At 40.9% G+C, this 20,768-nt stretch overlaps 1 protein-coding gene across 3 annotated transcripts in view; it reads left to right on the top strand.

Annotated features, from left to right (window-relative positions):
* The first annotated feature begins 9,658 nt into the window (after window positions 1-9,658).
* The window catches only part of SP4 (Sp4 transcription factor), an 83,394-nt gene continuing 72,284 nt past the window's right edge, over window positions 9,659-20,768 (top strand). Inside the window, exons 1-4 of one of the 3 annotated variants that reach the window (XR_012433215.1) lie at window positions 9,659-9,817; window positions 10,241-10,356; window positions 10,852-12,406; window positions 19,063-19,206. Coding sequence is in view for 2 of the 3 variants with exons in the window: in XM_005550011.5 (XP_005550068.2) it covers window positions 9,811-9,817; window positions 10,241-10,356; window positions 10,852-12,406 (1,678 nt within the window). In the remaining variant the exon portion in view is untranslated. The remainder of the gene's footprint in view (window positions 9,818-10,240; window positions 10,357-10,851; window positions 12,407-19,062; window positions 19,207-20,768) is intronic. The other 2 variants (XM_015447643.4, XM_005550011.5) reach the window with 2 other exon arrangements.

Below are 20,768 nucleotides of genomic sequence, written 5' to 3'. Positions count from 1 at the left end.
TGCTTGCCTGATTTCGAAGCCAGCTAAGTTTCACCCTACTTGATCTCACTCACTCTGGAATGGCTGTCAGCCAAGCTGCATGAACTCTATTAATGATACTCTAAAAAAACTTGTATTTTCATGGCCCCACAAAAATATGAGTAGGCTTAAAGGGTAGTGGCTTGACAAACCAGAAAACAATCCTGAGTAGTTTAAAATGAATACTTCCCATCTTCTTTACATTTCATTTTTAAACTTTGAATTCACTCATAGATGAACTTGATAATTGTTCCCCTGAGCCTTGTTTGACTACTGTACTTAAACTAAGAATCTGTGTTATTAAAAAACAGAGTAGCCCTAGTACACAACTGTTTTTGTTATTAGAAGAATTAAACTAAAATCTAAAGAGTAAAATCTCTGGCAATGGCAGAAATTCTTAAGTATCTAGTTTCCAGTGGATTCATTTAGTTATTTTAGGGGTATTGGTATAAATTCTATAAATGTCCAAGGGCAACTTTTGTCTTCTTTTTTGTTTTTAAATAATTTCAACTTTGATTCTAGATTCAGGGGGTTACATGTGCAGGTTGGTTACATGGGTATATTGCATGGTGCTGAGATTGGGGTATGACTGATCCAAGGGAGACTTTTGAACAGTTTGGAATAACAAACTTACAGACCCTTGGGTTTTAAATTAACATTCAATTTATTAAAGTCACAGTTTTGTTCCTCAGGTCTTCAAGTCCAATTTTCACATCTTATTGGTCAATTTTTAAGTCTATAAGTATTTGAATAAAATAATAATTTTCACCCAATATTTGATTAATGCTCTATTAATCTCAAAATAAACACAAAAATTTTAAAAATAATTTCATGTAGGTAATTTATTAATTAGTTCAAACTACTTTCCTAAATTTAATACAATTATATTCTTCCAAGCCTTTTTTTTAAAAAATATTTTTTTTTCCCTGTGACACAGCCCTCAGGAGAACATGTGCCCCCTTCCAAGCATTTTAAATGCCTGAAATGGCAAATTCATAGCCCTAACATTCAAATGACTTTTATGAAATAGCTATCAGTCTTTGGAGCAAGGAAATGCTTTGCTATCTCTGAGAAACTGGCAATTCTTTTCTTTCTGATATGAAATTACAAAACCAATCATGTTTCTCTATTTGCTGTGGCTGCTAGGAAGCTCAGGGTCAAAATTAAAGCTCAGATAAAACATATACATTGACACTATTGGTCATGTTTGTTTTTTCTTTTTCATTGGAACTGATTTTCTATTTCAATTTGTATTTTACTATTTTATTATCTATGACTCAAGTTCTTTTGAAAAGAAAAATGTCATCAGTGCATATAAATCAGGAAATAGAACCTGAATGGCATTATTACTGGCGGCCCTTGGATAGTTAAGAGAATCCATAACTACCATTAAAAATTAATGCTTGCAGCTGCTAGGGAGAATATCTGATAATAATATTGGGAGTGCTTCCTTTGGGATACATTCCTCTAGCTCCCTTCTTACTGAATTTCATAGTTTATGTTTTAATTCAGGCCATTCCTTTTTTTTTTTTTTTCCCAAATCTGATAAAAAGAAAAATTGCTGTAATTTTGCTGTGATGGGGTAACTCCATTTCATTTGTGTAGTTCTAATAAAACTAAAATTCATTGATTCAATAAGCATGTATCAAATGCCTACCATGGGCCAGGCATTCTTCTAGGCATTTAGGATTTATGTGCATATGCCAGGGGCATGGGCGGGCTTATGGTGGAGGGGTAGGAGGTAGAGGAAGCAGAAAATAATTACCCACTCCTATTATAGTGGATTCTGCCTAAATAGTACAAAAGGTAACATATCCCTGTATGTACACTATATAAACTTTTGTTTTGTTTTGTTTTTGTTTTTGAGACGGAGTCTCACTCTGTCACCCAGGCTAGAGTGCAGTGGCGTGATCTTGGCTCACTGCAACCTCCACCCCCTGGTTTCAAGCGATTCTCCTGCCTCAGCCTCCTGAGTAGCTGGGGTTACAGGCGTGCGCCACCATACCCGGCTAATTTTTGTAGTTTTAGTAGAGACGGGGTTTCACCATGTTGGTCAGGCTGGTCTCAAACACCTGACCTTGTGATCCACCCACCTTGGCCTCCCAAAGTGCTGGGATATAAACACATTTTAATAAACTGTGAAAAGCATTCGTTTACGTTAAGAATAACCTGTCTAAAACAGGGCTCAAAATACATTATACCAAATATGTGGCAAAAGACAAAAGTTAATAAATTGGGGCTGGGCGCGATGGCTCACGCCTGTAATCCCAGCACTTTGGAAGGCTGAGTTTGAGACCAGCCTGGCCAATATGGCGAAACCCCATCTCTACTAAAAATATAAAAATTAGCTGGGCATGGTAGTGGGTGCCTGTAATCCCAGCTACTCAGGAGGCTGAGGCAGGAGGATCACTGGAACCCGGGAGGCGGAGACCGCAGTGAGCCAAGATTGCGCCACCGCACTCCAACCTGGGCAATGGAGCCAGACTCCATCTCTAAATAAATAAATAAATAAATAAATATTGGAAAAATATATTAGCAATACTAATGACAAGCAAAGGCTTAATCTTACAAAATACAGTTAGCTCCTAAAAATGGGTAAGAGAAATACAAATAATACTAAAAAAAATAAAAGAGGCAAGAATATGAACAGGCAGTTTGCTGCAGTGGGAATTGTACATGGCCAGTAAGCAAATGCCAAGATGCTCAACGCCTCAAGCAGTCAGGTCAATACGTTCTTCACCCATCAGAGCTGCAGTAATTTGAGGGGTTGGGAATAATCTATGCTGGTAAAACTACAGGAAAATGAGCACTTTCACACTTACTGGGTGACTACATGAAATAAAAAACTTTTTCATGCAGTAACCTTACAGTATATATGAAAATTTTACATATCCACTTTGTGACAGCAATTCCACTGTTGGAAACCTCTCTAGTAAAATAAAAATGCCAACATAAAAGAATATTTTGCAAGTACTGGTATAACTAAGTTTATTATAATTTATGGTTTATTACAATTTATGGTAGGTGAAAATAGTGGCTATTAATCCAGGTATTTTTATTGAATAAAACATGTTCATATCATAGAGCAGTATGTTGTATTAAAATAGTAATTTCAATTTATATATTTTTTAACCTGGCGAGATGGCCATAATATATTAAGGTAAAAAATCCAAGTTTGCATATATATGTTGTGTGTGTGTGTGTGTGTCCAATTTTATGTTAAAAATCTCATAAACACATATGATGTGTGTAAACTAGAGAAAAGTGAGAAAGGATATACTATCAGTTAACACTGATGAATTCAGTGTTTGGAATAGAGGTAGATAGAATAGAGAGGCTTTTCACTCATACACCTGTGTGTGCAGCTTGTGGAAACTAGCATAATTTAGTAAGAACTTTAATAATCATGATAAAAATGACAGCCAACATTTAATGAGAGTTTACCAGAGACTATTCTAGAATCTTTTGATCTCATTCAATTCCTGAAACAACCTCATGAGATGGTAATACTATCATCTTCACTGTTTTATAGATGAAGGAATGAGGCTCAGAAGGATTGAAGTCACTTGCTCAAAGGCTGCACTTTCAATAAGCAGCAGACTAGAATATAAATCTGAGTAGTTTTATCCAATGAAAGATTATTAACAAAAAAATAATAAATTCAGTATCTGGAATTGGCATGTTTTAGAAAGTTACAATTGCAAATACACTAGGCATTTTTGTTCTATATTTTCATGATTTTTAATCATCGACTTTATTTTTTACTTATTTTTGAGACAGGGTCTTGCTCTGTCACCCAGACTGGAGTGCAGTGGTATCATCATGGCTCACTGCAGCCTCAACCTCCCAGGCCCCAGCGATCCTCCCACCTCAGTCTCCTTAGTAGTTGTAACAATAGGTACACGCCAACACACCCAGTTACTTTTTTTTTTTTTTCTTTTTTAGTTTTTCTAGAGACATAGTGTTACTATATTACCCAGGCTGGTCTTGAACTCCTAAGCTCAAGTGATCCTCCCACCTCAGACTGCCAAACTGTTGGGATTACAGAAATGAGCCACTGCACTTGGCAATCACCAGTTCATATATAACCTTAGGAAAATTAATTCATCTATGTCTTAACTTCCACATTGACCAAATATCTTTTATTTTATGGCAACAATAATAAGCCATATAATACTCCTTTGCACATATAGATTGATATAAAATATTGAACAGTTGTATATGCTATGTTCCAATAACTGCCAATAGCTATTGTGTTCTAATGTGAATTAACTATACATGTAACTGGGCTGAAATAATAAACTTTATACATTTAAAAATTCTGAATTAAATCTTCCCTGAAGTTGTCCATGGGCAGACTATGAGAGAGCTAAATGCATACATGTGAGGAATAGCAAGGCCATCTACTTATCTGCTAAACACAGCACTCTGCAGGTTTATCTTGATTCACTTGCCGATGTCAGTTATATATGTATATGTATATGTATATGTATATGTACATGAATATCCAAATTACATTACACTTAAACTTTGTAAAACTTTCTCTGCTTCCTGAAAACAATTATTGTTGGCTAAGGAATTTATTTTTAATGCGATTTTATATTCTACCAGGGTTTTACTATGATAACAACTATGCATGGTCCAGATGTACTAATGAGGCTATTTGTTCTAAGTGATATATGTTCACTAAGTCCTATGTCTAATTTCTGGTTGGCTATACTCTCAGTTAATACATTTTTGAGCAAAAGTGGATGTTAAGCTTTGACTATTCTCTGGCTTATGGTCTCTCCAAATCTTTGCTATCTGCTTCCCAAATACAAAATGATTTGTGTAACTTTTAGAGGGTGCTAGGAGAAAAAAAGAAAAAAAAAATGAAGCAGCTTAACAGTTATTTAAAAAGTAGCTTCCTGGCTGGGGGCAGTGGTTCACACCTGTAATCCCAGCACTTCAGGAGGCCAAGGCTGGTGGATCCCCTGAGGTCAGGAGATCGAGACCAGCCTGGCCAACATGCTGAAACCCCCTCTCTACTAAAAATACAAAAAGTAGCCAGGCATGGTGGCAGGCACCTATAATCCCAGCTACTTGGGAGACTGAGGCAGGAGAATCGCTTGAACCTGGGAGGCGGAGGTTGCAGTGAGCCAAGATGGAACCATTGCATTGCAGCCTGGGGCACAAGAACGAGACTTCATCTCCAAACAAAAAAAGGAACTTCCTAAAAGAGACACTCAAATACAGTCTCCGTTTCTCATTTATGCCATGTTTGGGCCTTAGTTTCTTCTTCTGAAGTACTAAGTAACCTCTGGAGCTCCTTCTGTCACATTCATTCAGGTGTCAACCAGTGTCCCCTCCTTGCCAAGTCCCCTCATTGTTCCCCCACCCTCTGGGTCTCTCAACTCCATAACTACAAGGATAATTTGTGGCAGAGGACTTCTACCTCTAGGACTCTATTTCAGCTTTATGGAAGTGTTTGAGCTGAATGGTCAGTGCTCAGTGTCGTCAAATATTTCACATACAAATGCTGATTTACTCTGTGTGTGTACATACTGGGCCATAATGTAAAATATACTTATTCCTTTTTTTTTTCCTTTGAGACAGAGTCTTGTTCTGTCACCCAGGCTGGAGTGCAGTGGCATGATCTCAGCTTACTATAGCCCCCAGCTCACTGCAGCCCCTGACTCCCAGGTTCAAGTGATTCTCCTGCCTCAGCCTCCCAAGGCACTCGCCACCATGGCTGGCTAATTTTTGTATTTTTAGTAGAGACGGGATTTCACCATGTTGTCTAGGCTGGTCTTGAACTCCTGACCTTAAATGATTCACCCAGGCTGGTCTTGAACTCCTGACCTCAAGCAATTCAGCCCACCTTGGGCTCCCAAAGTGCCGGGCTTACAGATGTGAGCCACCGCGCCTGGCCTAGGGTCATATATTTTTAAAAAGTACACACTGGGCCAGCCATGATGTAAAATATATGTATTTCTGTGGGTCATAGTTTTTTAAAAGTTTGAAAGTCACTGTTTTCTAGGCAATAATGAGCGTAGGAAGGAATGTTTTTAGACCACTTCTTCCTCAGGGAAGAGACCACCCTCGCAGGCCTGAGGCTGAGTATTTTGTTGAATTTATGTTTACATTGTTGAAGAAAAAAATAATTCAGGATACTTGTTAAAGACAGCAATAAAGACTTTAGTCAAGGAGAGACTATCCAATGGGGTCTTGCAGTGGGAGAGAGAGATTGGACTCAACTATGATTACAAAGACAACTAGAGATCTGAAGCCAAGGAGTAGGATGGAGTCAGTGGATGGAAAATTACCAAGGGGAAATTTCCAGAATAAAGGAGGATTCTGGCTAAACCAATTTAATGGGATTATTGCTGAAGGCAGGCCAGGGTGCTAAGATATCGAGAACAGGGGATAAGGAATTTTATTGGATATCAAGTATGGTTAAATACTAAGGGTGAGGCGTTTTTACCCAACCGATGCAGCAAGATTCTTGCTAAAACTGGACTGAATGGACAAAGCCACTAAACTAAGGACAGTTCCAGGTCAGGACCTAGTCAGAAAGAGGACTCAGATGAACCTGATTAAAGTTTGGTCAAAGGAGAGAGTCTTTGTCAATATTACCTCCCTAGCAAAACTAGGTTTCCACCGGGTATCACACTGAGGACTTTTGGTTATTATCTTCAAATGGAAGAGAGCAGAGGGAGGAGAAGCAAGCTCTTTCCTGATTCTTCTAAGGTCACTAATCTCATTCATGAGGGCTCCATATTTAATCCTAATTATCTCCCAAAGACCCTACCTTCTAATTTCTAATACCATCACACTAAAGGGTAGAATTTTTCCTTCCTTTCCGTCCTTCATCCCTCCCTCCCTCCCTCCCTTCTTCTTCTTTTTAAGACAGCCTGTTGCCCAGGCTGGAGTGCAGTGGCGCCATCTTGGCCCATTGCAACCTCCGCCTCCTAGGCTCAAGCGATCCTCCTGCCTCAGCCTCACAAGAAGCTGGGATTACGGGACGGTACCACCATGCCAGCTAATTTTTGTAGAGCCTGGGTTTCACCATGTTGCCTAAACTGGTCTGGAACTGCTGGGTTCAAGTGATCTGCCCGCCTCGGCCTCCCAAAGAGCTAGGATTACAGGCGTGAGCCACGCCCCACGTAGAATTTCAACACATGGATGGGGAAAGGGGCAGAGAACATAAACATTCAGTCCATAACAGCCAGGAACTAGAAGACTTTGGTCCACCATAAAAAGCAGGACTTAACGTTTCATGGATACTAGTATTGCCACTTACCTATAGGGTGGAGAATATTTAGGACTTTGTGGATTCATACTGATGGTAAGCATTATTATTATTATTATTATCCTATATATTTTTTGAGACGGAGTCTCACACTGTCGCCTGGGGTTGGAGTGCGATGGCTAGATCTCAGCTCACTGCAACCTCCACCTCCCAGGTTCACGCGATTCTCCTGCCTCAGCCTCCTGAGTAGCTGGGCTTACAGACACACACCACCACACTTGGCTAATTTTTTGTATTTTTAGTAGAGGCGGGGTTTCACTATGTTGGCCAGACTGGTCTCGAACTCCTGACCTCCTGATCCGCCTGCCTCACCCTTCCAAAGCATTATTTTTAATCTATGGTTCAGAGTCAGTGACATTGCCTCTCTGAAGCAAGTTTTCTAAACGAAAACGACAATGAAAGCCCCAATTCATAAGACTGCAAAATGTCTTCATTTATCATGGTGAACTGGGGGGAGGAGGGGACCTGAGGAGACAGTATATACGTAACTGCAAGAAGCACTTTTGAGCTTTCTATATTGTACACGATGGGGAAAAAATATGTTGTTCGGGGATCTCTGGCTCATTTTATAAGATGGGGTAGACAATACCATGTAATTCTTTATTCGAATTGCTTTGTCTTGCTGCATGGCTTTGTCACTAGCTGATTTTGCAATTACTTTAACAAGCAGAGGAAATGCCAGTCAAGTTCAGCATCTGGGACTTCCTCACCCTTGCAACATGTCAGGCCTCAGGCAGGAGACAAAAATGCCCAAGGCTGAGTGTGGAGCCCAGGTAAAAAGAGAGAGAATGGCTTTGAGCCTGGTGTGTAAGCATGCCTTGTTCCCAAGGCCAGTATTTACATGTGGGGTCACTTCCACCTTTGGTACAGTTAATCAGGCGCTGATTACGTTCCATGGCATCATCCTGACTTCAGGACTTTGTAGGAAAGCTGAGGCAGGACACTGCTCAAGTGCATTTGACAATAAAATGCTTTGTGCAGCCAGATGTAAATTCCACTTGCCCTTATGCTCATGCTAAACCGTAAGTGGGGCTGACCCTTATGGAGCTGGGCTTTTCTCTGCCGGGAGACTCTCTTGTCAGCTAAGGCTTAGAACTCCGCCAACCACTTAGGCTTTTAGGCAAAACGCGATGCAACCCTAGAAGGCGGGTCACTGCTCTGCACCAGCTGCCAGCCAGAGAGACAACAAATAAAAATAGAAGATCCTTCTCTGTGAGAAAACAGGCCTCGGACTCAAAGCGGGGGGCCTGAGGGGAAGGTGAGCAAAGAAAGGCAAGGCAAGGGCGCTGCTTCAAGAAGCCGGGTTCATTCAAACCCCGAGGACAGCAAACCCCGCCTCCCCACGCCGCCGCCCGCTCAATCGCCGAGCGCTCCGGGTGTGAGCTCGCCCCGCGGGGAGCGGCTTGGAGCCGAGGAGGCGGTGGCAGAGGTGCTTTGGGCAGCCCCGCGCGGCGGATAGGCCCAGGCAAACAACACCCATTCCCCCTCCTCCTCGCTCAGTTCAACTCCCACTCGGCCCCGGCCACGCCCTGTCGCCACCGCCCCCTCGGGCAGCTTTCCGCTCGGCAGCCAGGCCTCGGTCGGGGGCGGGAGAGAGGCGGTGCCTCGAAGAAGTCACCGCGGCCGCCGGAAACTACGAGTACCGAGAGCCTTCGCGGCAGTACCCCACCCCCTTTCTCCTACCACTCAGCGCGCGTCACCGTGGGCTCAGCCAATGGAGACCGAGCCAGGGAAAAAGGGCGCCCGGGTCCGGATGCGCCTCAGGAAAGCCATGCTCCCTACGCGGGGGCAGCGGCCAGTTCACCTGGCGCGCCGATCTGTCGGTGGGCTGCGCGCGCCCACGTCCGTCCCTCTCGCTTGCCTGGGGCAAAGGCCCTACTTTTTGCTTTAGTGGCAACTGGAGGGATTGCTGGAGCGGGTTTTTGAGTGGAGGGCGCTGGGAAATGAGTAGGGGGCGGGATATCCTGAGACAACAAGTTTGGCTGTATGGAGGGCCTACCGACAGCGCTCCTGAGCTAGAACGCGGAGAGAAAGAGCCCCGGAGCAGCCGGGGAGGAGGAGAAGAGCTGCTAAAAGAATAACCCCGAGAAAGGGGGTGGAGAGGAGGCGGCCCCAGCGCCCCGGCCCCCGGCAGGTCGGCGGCCAATCCGCTGGGGGAAGGGGTGGAGAGTCGGAGGCTCCGGCGGAGAGAGGCCGAGGGGGGTGGGGAGTCGGCCAGGCTCGCACCGCCCTGGCCCCGCCCCCGACCCGCGCCGCCGCCCGCGCCGCGCGCCGCCGCTGTCAATCAAGGGCGAGTCAGCCGGGCTCGGGCGGAGAGAGGAGCTGCTACGCCACAGCCCAGCGGCGGCCATTCGCGGAAAAAGAGGCAGAGCCTGTGCCAGCTACAGCCTCCTCCGAGCCACCGCGGGCGGGCGGGACCGGCCTCTCCTCCCGCCTCGCCCCCACCCCCACCCACCTCTATCCCAGTGTCTCCGTCTGAGGGTTTGTCCTGTTAATGCGGGATGAGCGGTACGTATTCTCCACCCCCCTCAGTCTCCTTCGCCGCCTCCCTCTCTCCCTCCCTCCCCAGACCCTGCTCGGTTCTTCCCCCTCCCCCGGGGCCGCTGAGATGCTTTAAGGGGAGGAGGAGAGGGCGGGAGGGAATCAGGGGGAGGGAAGGAGGGTTGTGTTTTGTCTTAATGTCTGAGAGAGAACAACCTCCTTCTGGGTGTTGCTCTGGAGCCGATGGGTCGGGTTTCAAACCACGTTTTGTGATATCCCCCTCCTCCCTTCCCTCCTTCTCCCCCACCCCCTGCCGGTGTGCGTGGATCGCGGGTTTATGGAGATTAATGTTCTGGGGGAGGGGGGAAGAAGAGGAGAGGAAGAAGACGAATAATAATAATCCTAATAACCTGTTGTCGTGTGTGTGTGTGGTGGGGGGGTTTGTTGCAGATCAGAAGAAGGAGGAGGAGGAGGAGGCGGCAGCGGCAGCGGCGATGGCTACAGAAGGAGGGAAAACCTCTGAGCCAGAGAATAACAATAAAAAACCCAAAACCTCAGGCTCCCAGGTAAAAGCAAGCAAATAAAAAAAATTCATCACGACACATTAGGAGAGAGAGAGAGTTATGCCCTTTAAATGCCCAGAAGTAACAATAAAAATGTTTATCCACTCAAAGCATCTTTCTGAGAGTGTGGAACTTAAATTGTAAATTCATCAAGATTTCACCTCTTTAAGGGTATAACGCTGTTTAAAATTACATCAGGAATTCAGACTATAAGAAAAGGGTGTGTGTGTTCCTAAGGGCATTTTGAGTTTAGGAACATAACACTTTACAAAGTTTTAAAGAAATTTCCTTTTATTTAAACTTTATATTATAGGACTTGCTTCCTTATTCATATAGTTCTTATCTACTTTCGTTTGTATTTCTTTTTGATTTCTGCTGCTTCCTAAATTCTGTTATGTAGAGCTGTCAAAATAAGTAACCCCCTGGCAACTACTGGCCTCCACTAAATCCGCCCACTTTTTTTCCCCCCCCTCTCCTTTACCATCCCATTTTGGGTAGGACTCTCAGCCCTCTCCTCTGGCTTTACTGGCAGCTACTTGCAGCAAAATAGGGACTCCTGGTGAAAATCAAGCAACTGGACAACAACAAATTATTATAGATCCAAGTCAAGGATTGGTGCAACTTCAGAATCAACCACAACAGCTAGAACTGGTAACAACGCAACTTGCTGGAAACGCTTGGCAACTTGTTGCCTCCACTCCTCCTGCTTTAAAAGAGAATAACGTTTCTCAACCAGCTTCTAGTTCGTCTAGTTCTTCCAGCAGTAATAACGGGAGTGCATCTCCTACAAAAACTAAATCAGGTAATTCTTCCACCCCTGGTCAATTTCAAGTCATACAAGTACAAAATCCAAGTGGTAGTGTACAGTACCAAGTAATTCCACAACTTCAGACAGTGGAAGGTCAACAAATTCAAATCAATCCAACTAGTAGTTCATCTCTACAGGATTTGCAGGGTCAAATTCAGCTCATTTCTGCAGGTAATAATCAAGCTATACTTACAGCTGCTAACAGGACAGCTTCTGGGAATATTCTTGCTCAAAACCTGGCAAATCAGACAGTTCCAGTCCAAATTAGACCTGGTGTTTCAATACCACTGCAGTTACAGACTCTTCCTGGTACTCAGGCTCAAGTTGTAACAACCCTACCAATTAACATTGGAGGAGTGACTCTAGCTTTGCCAGTGATAAACAACGTGGCCACCGGAGGAGGGACTGGGCAGGTTGGCCAGCCTGCTACTACTGCTGATAGTGGGACTTCCAATGGGAATCAATTAGTTTCCACACCCACCAACACCACTACTTCTGCCAGTACTATGCCGGAATCTCCCTCCTCCTCCACTACCTGCACAACCACTGCTTCAACATCTTTGACAAGCAGTGACACATTAGTGAGCTCAGCAGATACGGGCCAGTATGCAAGCACATCAGCCAGTAGTTCTGAACGCACCATTGAAGAATCTCAAACACCTGCTGCTACTGAGTCTGAAGCCCAGAGCTCCAGTCAGCTTCAGCCTAATGGAATGCAGAATGCACAGGATCAATCAAATTCTCTTCAGCAGGTGCAAATTGTAGGCCAACCTATCTTACAACAGATCCAGATCCAACAGCCTCAGCAACAGATCATTCAGGCTATTCCACCACAGTCATTTCAACTCCAGTCAGGGCAGACAATTCAGACCATCCAGCAGCCGCCTTTACAGAATGTTCAACTTCAAGCAGTAAATCCGACTCAGGTGCTTATCAGGGCTCCAACTTTAACACCTTCAGGGCAAATCAGTTGGCAAACTGTACAGGTTCAGAATATTCAGAGTCTTTCAAATTTGCAAGTTCAGAATGCTGGGTTATCCCAACAATTAACCATCACCCCAGTGTCTTCAAGCGGTGGCACAACTCTTGCTCAGATTGCTCCGGTGGCTGTTGCTGGTGCCCCAATAACTTTGAATACTGCCCAGCTTGCATCAGTGCCTAACCTTCAGACAGTGAGCGTTGCCAACCTGGGTGCTGCAGGTGTTCAAGTGCAGGGAGTTCCTGTTACAATCACTAGTGTTGCAGGTAAGTTATGACATCTTTTAAAGTACCTTTTAAATAGTTTTTCATAACAATTACTGCTTTTCTTTGCTAATTCTTAGGTTTGACTTAAACCTCTGAAGTAAACACAGAATCATAAGGAACCAGAAACAGGAATATTATACTAACAAACATAGCTCTATAGTAATCAGTGTGACATGTTCACTTTTGTAGATTTTATAATGTGTTAAATTTGTTAGTTTTTTAAAAGTATTATTTTATGGTTCAAAGCTTTCTGATTAGAAACATAATTGCCTTCTGTAATTTAGTGGTCTTATTTGAATACATTCGAACTCTTCAGAAAGAAGCCTAGTCAAAATGATATTTATCTCTTTGAGGGAAAGTAATTTTAAACTGAGTTGGCATATATAATTGTGAGTCTGTTGAACTTTTAATTCTGTGGTGTGATAAGGCTAACTTTTTTTTCGTGCAAATTGTTTCTCAAGCTTCAGCATCTTGTCACCCATGCTTTTGTGTTTTATTACACGGGACTGTTTTAAACTAGATACTGATACAGTTGAGAGATAATTTTAAGTTGTAAATTGTTTGGTTAACTTTTATGTCTACTTTTATGCTAATATCAGGATTTGAACGAATAATCCTTCATTTATAGAATTATATTTAATTACATCTTATGGTCATTGTGTGATTTGTAGATGTTTAATATAAGATTGGTGGAAAGCAATGAAAAATGTTGACAGTAAAATGTCACTAATTTGAATTGTGGTAAAGTTATTTTTAAACCAATTGTAAAAGCAGTTGTTATTTGTTATGCATATAAATAGATACTTCTAAAGTACTTGGGAAGTAGTTTTAATCTTTTTTGGACCAGTCTTATTGTACCTAATAACTTTTGTTTTCTAGTAATTAAACCCTTTTCATTGATTTCTGATTTGATGAAAACCTCATTATGTTTTAGTGCCTTTGATACTTCCAGAACTTGTTAGTCAAATATTTGTATTTTGATAATCTGAGATAAGTAAGTTTATCACTTTTGATTGATCTTTCTTGAAACAAGTTGCAGAAATATTACACTAGGGTCTTCTTTTATGGTTAATACCTAAAGTGGACATACATATGTAAAATTGTAAATTGCCAGATAAAGCCATCTGATTCAGGAGAACTGAGATTATATTTTTTATCCAGATACCACTGATTCTAGGCCAGCGCTATCCAGCAGAACTTTCTGTGATGTTGGAAATGTTTATGTGCCCTATCTAAAATGTTAGCCACAGGCTACATGTGGCTGTTAAGCAGTTAAATGTGTCTGGGGCAACTGAGGAACTGAATTTTAAATTTTATTTAATTTAAGTAGCCACATGTGGCTAGTGGCCCCTATATTGGCAAGCACAGTCATCTACTTAGTGTTTTGATTGTGGTACTTTTTCTCCTAAAACTATTACAGCGTAATTACATAAGTGTTTCTGTGGATTACAATCCTTAACTTGCTTTGTTTCTATTTCTTTGCTAAAAACTTTGACAATAATTATAGTATTTCAGAAAACTTTTTGTTTTTGGTGGGTTGAATGACAGTTTGCATTGTCAAAGCAGAAGTTACTTCACTTCCATTTCATCTTGCTTATTAAACATTAGTTAGTGAGTTGTGATTAAGAGAATTGAGTAACTTATAATTTAGGTTAGAAGTAATCAATTTTTCTGCTCTCTGGTTGTTATCTTTTGCAATCCAGAGGTTTTCCCTTAGCCATTGTGAGGGTAAACAAATGTTTTGGCCACCCAAACTTAGATTAACTTGAATGGTGCGTTATAATAAACAGAGGATCCAGTTTTTGGTAGTATAAGTTTTGAATTGTGGGGGGGTCAAGGGATTTGCCTTTCAAACAAAACTTTCCAGGTGATTCTAAAACTCATTGAAGTGGCTGTCTGTGGTGGCTCATCCCGGTAATCCCAGCACTTTGGGAGGCCAGAGTGGGAGGATTGCTTGAGCCCACTAGTCCAAGACCAGCCTGGGCAACATAGGGAGACCCCGTCTCTACAAAAAATTAAACAAAAATTAGCTGGGTGTGGTGGCACACCTGTGGTCTCAGCTTCTTGGGAGGCTGAAGTAGGAGGATTGCTTGTGCCCCGGGGATCCAGGCTGCAGTGAGCTGATTGCCTCACTGCACTCCCACCTGAGTGACAGTGAGACCCTGTCTCAAACAGACAAACTCACTGAAGTTTGAGAATCAAGTGTCTGGTCATCAGCAGTGAACCAGAAGACAGAATATGAAAGTAGGTGGGGGTGTTGAGCTAGTTCATTTGTGCCTCAGAGTATGGATTTTGGTGGCAACTACAACTTTTTAGTTTTTATTTTACAAGTGTATATTGAGACGGCTACTGTATGCTGAACACTGCCAATAGGTGTGGTTATTCCTTCATTTTCAGGGATAATTTTTTCACTTAAAGGATTTACATGATTTGGGTGGTTCTGTTTAAGTATAGGAGAAAATTTGAACTCTATATAGTTGGATTTTTTCCCCCTGAAACCAAAGATTTAAAATTTTGTCGATGTTGTTTATGTTCTAATAAATATGCTCGATCATTTTAAAAAGACAGCAGTCTGACAAAGACCAGAAATGTACCTTGCTTGATGTCTACAAGTCAATACAGTTAATCTAGGCCTAGTTGTTTGCAGATTTTACCCCATTGCCTAGCATAGTAGGTGCTTGACAAATGCTCTTTGAACGAAGGTATAAAAGATGATGAAGAAAATAGCAGTTTGTAATTAGGAGCAATGCCTTGGAATGGTTTTAATGAAGCGAATGAAACAACTTTGTTTTCATTGATTTCTTTTGACTTTGCATTTTTAAGACACTAAGAGTGGGCCGGCTGTGATTACTCACGCCTTTAATCCTGGCACTTCGGGACGCCAAGGCAGGCGGATCACCTGAGGTCGGGAGTTCGAGACCAGCCTGACCAACATGGAGAAACCTTGTCTCTACTAAAAATACAAAATTAGCCGGGCGTGGTGGCACATGCCTGTAGTCCCAGCTACTCGGGAGGCTGAGACAGGAGAATCACTTGAACCCAGGAGGCGGAGGTTGCAGTGAGCCTAGATCGCGCCGTTGCACTCCAGCCTGGGCAACAAGAACAAAACTCCGTCTCAAAAAAAAAAGAAAAAAGACACTAAGAGTGGGACACCAGGAACTTTACTGTCTTGACAAAGGGGAGAAGGAGCAATGCCTACCCATATCGCCCTTTTATAAATGAGCCCTGAAAGTTCAGATCTTTTACTCGGTGTCCCCATTCATCCGTAAGTACTTTCTTGGTCAGTTCATTGTGTTCCCCAGGAGAATGGTATTGTTTAATCTGTGGGGAAAATTTTGCTCTAAATTTTTATGACAAGTCTTGAAAAAATTAGTGGCTTTGACAGATGTAATTGCTAGCTCAAGGACAATGAGCTAAAACTCTCCACCATCCACCATTCTCATTTTACTCTTCAGGAGGTTAGGGGAAGTCTGGATGATATGGACAGAAAAAAAGTAAAATCATACAAGGTAAATCTAATGAAACCAGTACTTGAAGCTGGGGAGCTTCATACTTAGTTTTATGAAATGAGAATGTTAGTGACAACCTAGGGGGATCCTCTTCCCATTAATGTGTTCAGTATAATGTGTTTCTGTGCTTTGGTCTCAGCTGTAAATCCTGACCTTCATGCTGAGCATTAGTTAGAATTGTAGTAGGAACTAGATATGTGTATGCTCTGCATTCTTTTTGTTTCGTTATTGGGATTCTGAATTTGACTTAAAATTTTTTTACTTTTACTTTTAAAAAAAATAGATTTGGGGGTACAAGTGCAGTTATGTTACATGGATATATTGCATAGTGGTGAAGTCTGGGATTTTAGTGTACCCATCACCGAAATAGTGAACCTTGTACCCAATAGGTATTTTTTCCACCCTCACCCCACCCCCCCACCTTTTGTAGTCCCCAGTGTCTGTTGTTCCACCTGTATGTCCTTGTGTAATCTTTTTTTTTTTTTTTTAGCTCCCACTTATAAGTGAGAACATGCTGAGTTTGACTTCAAAGAAAAAGCAGAAACCTTATTTTAAGCTCAGAGACAACTAATTGTACCTCTGGCTTAAGCTCCTTTATTTTAACTAAGTGAGGAGAGTGAACTACCTGTTTTCACAGTGTTTTCTAGTAGTCAAAGAGCCCTAAATAAAGTGAATTTCAGGTGTTACATTTCCTTAAAGAATTTAGAGCTTGTAGGAACAATTGATATCTAAATCTGTAATTAACTTGGAGTGGCCCACAATGTGACTTATTTTTGGCAGTAATCATCATATGTAGTAACAGAGCTCATACTGTAAGCCTTTTGATTGATGAATTAATATTTCTTTGTCAATTTTAGTGGAACTTAGCAGTTGTATGCTGGTTCTCCCACAGAGGAAGTTCAGACTTAATGATAAGATACTGCTGACCCTTCAAGAACTTGACTCTCTTACCTAATTTCTTTACTTCTCCAGGGAATTAAAATATGAAACCTGGGGATATAGTATGAAACCAGAAATGGGAGGACCAATGCTTCATTATTGGTAAAAATAGGTAACAAAGAAAATAATTAAAATTTATATTTAATTTTAAAAGTGAATTTAATCCAGTAGAATTAACTTCTTACACTGATCTTTTTTTCCAGAGCTACTAAAGGTGGAAAATTGGCTTGACGTTTAATACAAATATGGTTTTCCTTTGCCATGTATGTTTTATTAATTTGGATTTCCCTAATGGGCATCTGTATATATACATACTCATGTACTCCTGTTTGGCTCCTCTTTTTCCAGAGGAGTCAGATTTACTCAAGTAATCTTATTTCTTTAAGATTTTCTAATACTGTTTGTTATAGATTGGAATTCATTATTAGAAACTTAAATCTTATACTCAATACAAATGACTTAGATTCTGAACTACGAAGCTGGCTTTACCTATTAAATGATTTTTTCATAGAAGATGAAAAGTACTCAATGTAGAGCCACGTTAATTTTTTAAAAGGGCATTTTTTTTAAGAAGTATTTCAGGATAGAGTAGCAAAGGAAAATAGAGTTTTTTGTTTGTTTGTATTTGAGATGGAGTCTCATTCTGTCGCCCAGGCTGGAGTGCAGTGGCACGATATCTATTCACTGCAACCTCCACCTCCTGGGTTCAAGCAATTCTCCGGCCTCAGCTGTCCAAGTAGCAGGGACTACAGGCACGTGTTACCACACCTGGCTAATTTTAGTAGAGATGGGATTTTGCCATGTTGGCCAGGCTGGTCTCGAACTCCTGACCTCAGGTGATCTCCCCACTTCAGCCTCTCAGAGTGCTGGGATTACAGACGTGAGGCACCGTGTCTGACTGAAAATAGAGTTTTAATCACCTGCTTTTCAAATTCTGAATCAGGGAATATATAATGAATAATAGGGAATATTGGGGCAGGCATGAAAGCGGGTTGAGAATATTGGGGCAGGCATGAAAGCACTCACAGCTCTAAATTTGCTTAATCAAGAGAGAAGATAGGGAATGGTGCTACGCATAGATCTTGCTGAAATAACAAGACTTACAAAATGATAGAATTGTAGGTGGAAAGAATCTTGGCGATTATGGCTCAGCAGTTGTAACCTTTTGATACTGCTGGTAAAGTCTATTTATAAAGGCATTTTGTGTTTTTACTGTTTGAAGTGAAAGCAGAAATATGGGTCGAAGGTTCTGCATTGCTACATTAAGTACTTGGGGGTGACACAGTAAGGATTGATAGTAATGGGGGAACCTGGCCTAATATCAGACTATATACATATATGTGCTCTTCTGTACTTTTCTGATGTGGGTTTGAGTTAAGATTGGATATTCATAATGCTTGTCATTTTGCTACCTAGTGAATAAGGAAATTGTGGCAAAGGAAACCTGTTGAACCACAAATTGCTTATTTAAGTATGTGGTGCGATGAGGGCTTAATGAAATTGTAGTTACTAAGGTAACTTAAAAATAAATGAGCCTCTTTCTCCCACCCTCTTTCCTTAGCCCTATTTTAGAAATGAAGAAATTGAAGCCCAGAAAGGTTAAATGACCCTCTTATATTTGATGGCAAAGTGAGGGCTAGAATCTTGACTTCTCCTCCAGTTGTCTTTCTACTGCATTTCTGGGTTTGCTTTTTGGAAGTCAAGACAATAAAAATGGATGTTATCCTAGGGTCAGAAGGAACTTTCAGATTCAGTTTCAGGCTAACATCAATAACTTAAAATTTATGCTGCGTGGTTAAAAAGTACCAGAAAATTTCACATGAATAACACCTCAATTTTTAAAAATATTCTTAACTTCAGACAAATGAGCTTGATAACTATCCTTAGCAAAGTCCTTGAGTGAATTATTGAGTAGTTGGCTCTTGAGCATTTTAAAAAAGAACTGAGGAATCACTGGGAGCCAGTATGGGTTCACTAAGAAACTAGGTTCATATTTTCTTTCTTTAGGGTTTCCATATGAGTATCCAAAGGAAATAATGTTAACATAATTTATCTTGATTTTAGTATTGATAGTTGTGGCCTCTTTGAAGGCTCACAGCTGGTTGCACAATTGTATGAAAAGTGGTAATTGATTATTCACCTCCGTAAGAGGTCTCACACTATGGCATGGGGTTCTAATTTTGATGTAGTGTGGCATTTTTTTTTCAGATACCAGGTTGAAGGATGGCTGAATTTACTGAATTCAAATATGAGACAGAGCTGGTAGATGGTGCTAATATGATAGAACTGAGATTCAGAGTGATCTTAACAGGCTGAAATGGTGGGCCAGAATTAGTAAGATATAATTAACAGGTAAGATCCTCTACTTAAGATGGAGTGAATTACATACCTACAAGGTAAAAAACCTGGCTTCGCAGGAGGACTTGTGAAAATGATTTGGAATTTATTGGCTTAAAATGAACTGAGAGTAGAATAAAGCTTCTTCTGTACCTTGTGCTTGTCAGACACTTCTGCAATATTGTGCGCAGTACCGGGTGGCACATTTTAAATGGGACATTGACAGACTCACAAATGTATGAAGAAGGATTCCCAGAATGAAGAATGTGGAAAACATTTCATACTAGCAATAATCAAAGAACGGAGTTTTATCTTTAAAAGAAAACAAGAAATTGTGACAGCTGTCTTTAGATGTATGAAGGGCTTTTTTTTTTTTTTTTGACATAGTTCTATAATTTTGTTTGGCCCTGGAAAAACATATGTATATGCACACACAAAGACAAACTAGAGTTACACAACAGTGGAATGGTTTGTTTCATTAAGTAGTGATAATTCATTGAAGATTGGATGTTCATCTGTCAAAGATTCTGTAGACTGCAAAAGAATTTCTTGTACCATATAGAAAACTTGATTAAACTATAAACTCTGAGTCTTACTCTAATTCTAAAATTTAAGATCCGTGAAATTAGAGTATATATTTTATTTTGTTCTGGGTACTCCCATCCAGCACATGGTCAGAGTTCTCTGTAAGTCTTAAACTTACATGATTAAGTATTTAGGGATTTTTGTGAGGGAGATTTAGGGTGATATTTACCATTTTTCTTATAGAGGCTGTATAATTAGGGTGAATTCTATTAAGCAATAAATGTAGCACTTTAATTCATAAATTAATATATTTCTGTTCATTCTTAAATTTACTATGTGCTTAGGTGCTATTTTTCTATGTCATTTGCTCCTTTATTTGGTGAATACCAATACATTAGTATTTTAAACATATACTTTAGTTCTGACACTGAATTTGTAGTTTGGATATTTTATCTCGGTATAGTAGCCTCCTCTTATCCATGGTTTCTGTTACCTGTGGTCAACCATGGTCCAAAAATATTAAACGGAATATTCTAGAAGAAAACAATTTACAAGTTTTAAATTGCATGCCTTTCTGAGTAGTGTGGTGAAATCTCAGTCTGTCCAGGGCGAATGGGAATCTTCTCTTTGTCCAGTTATACCCTCTGTATCTGCTAACGAGTCACTTAGTAGCCTTCTCAACTGCTGTGATATCGCAGTGTGTTCGAGTATTTTTACTTTACATATTTATGGCCTCAAAGTGCAAAAGTAGTAATGCTGGCAATTTGGATATATCTAAGATAAGCCAAATATATGCCAAAGAGAAGTTGTTATTTCATACTTTGTGTAATGTATAAATTAAACTTTATCACAGGTGTGTATGTATGTATGTATGTATGAAAAAACAATATGTATAGTGTTCGATCCATGGTTTCAGGGATCCAGTGGGGGTCTTGGAACATATTCCCCACTCTGATAAGGGGGGACTGCTCCAGCTCTTTAACCATAGTTGTGTTTCTGATACTATCACTTTAGTGTGAACAATGTGATTACTTTTTCTTGAGTGGAATTAG

Source organism: Macaca fascicularis, chromosome 3 (genome assembly GCF_037993035.2).
Source record: "Macaca fascicularis isolate 582-1 chromosome 3, T2T-MFA8v1.1".
Classification (NCBI taxonomy): domain Eukaryota; kingdom Metazoa; phylum Chordata; class Mammalia; order Primates; family Cercopithecidae; genus Macaca; species Macaca fascicularis.
This window is presented reverse-complemented; position numbering and strand designations above follow the sequence as displayed.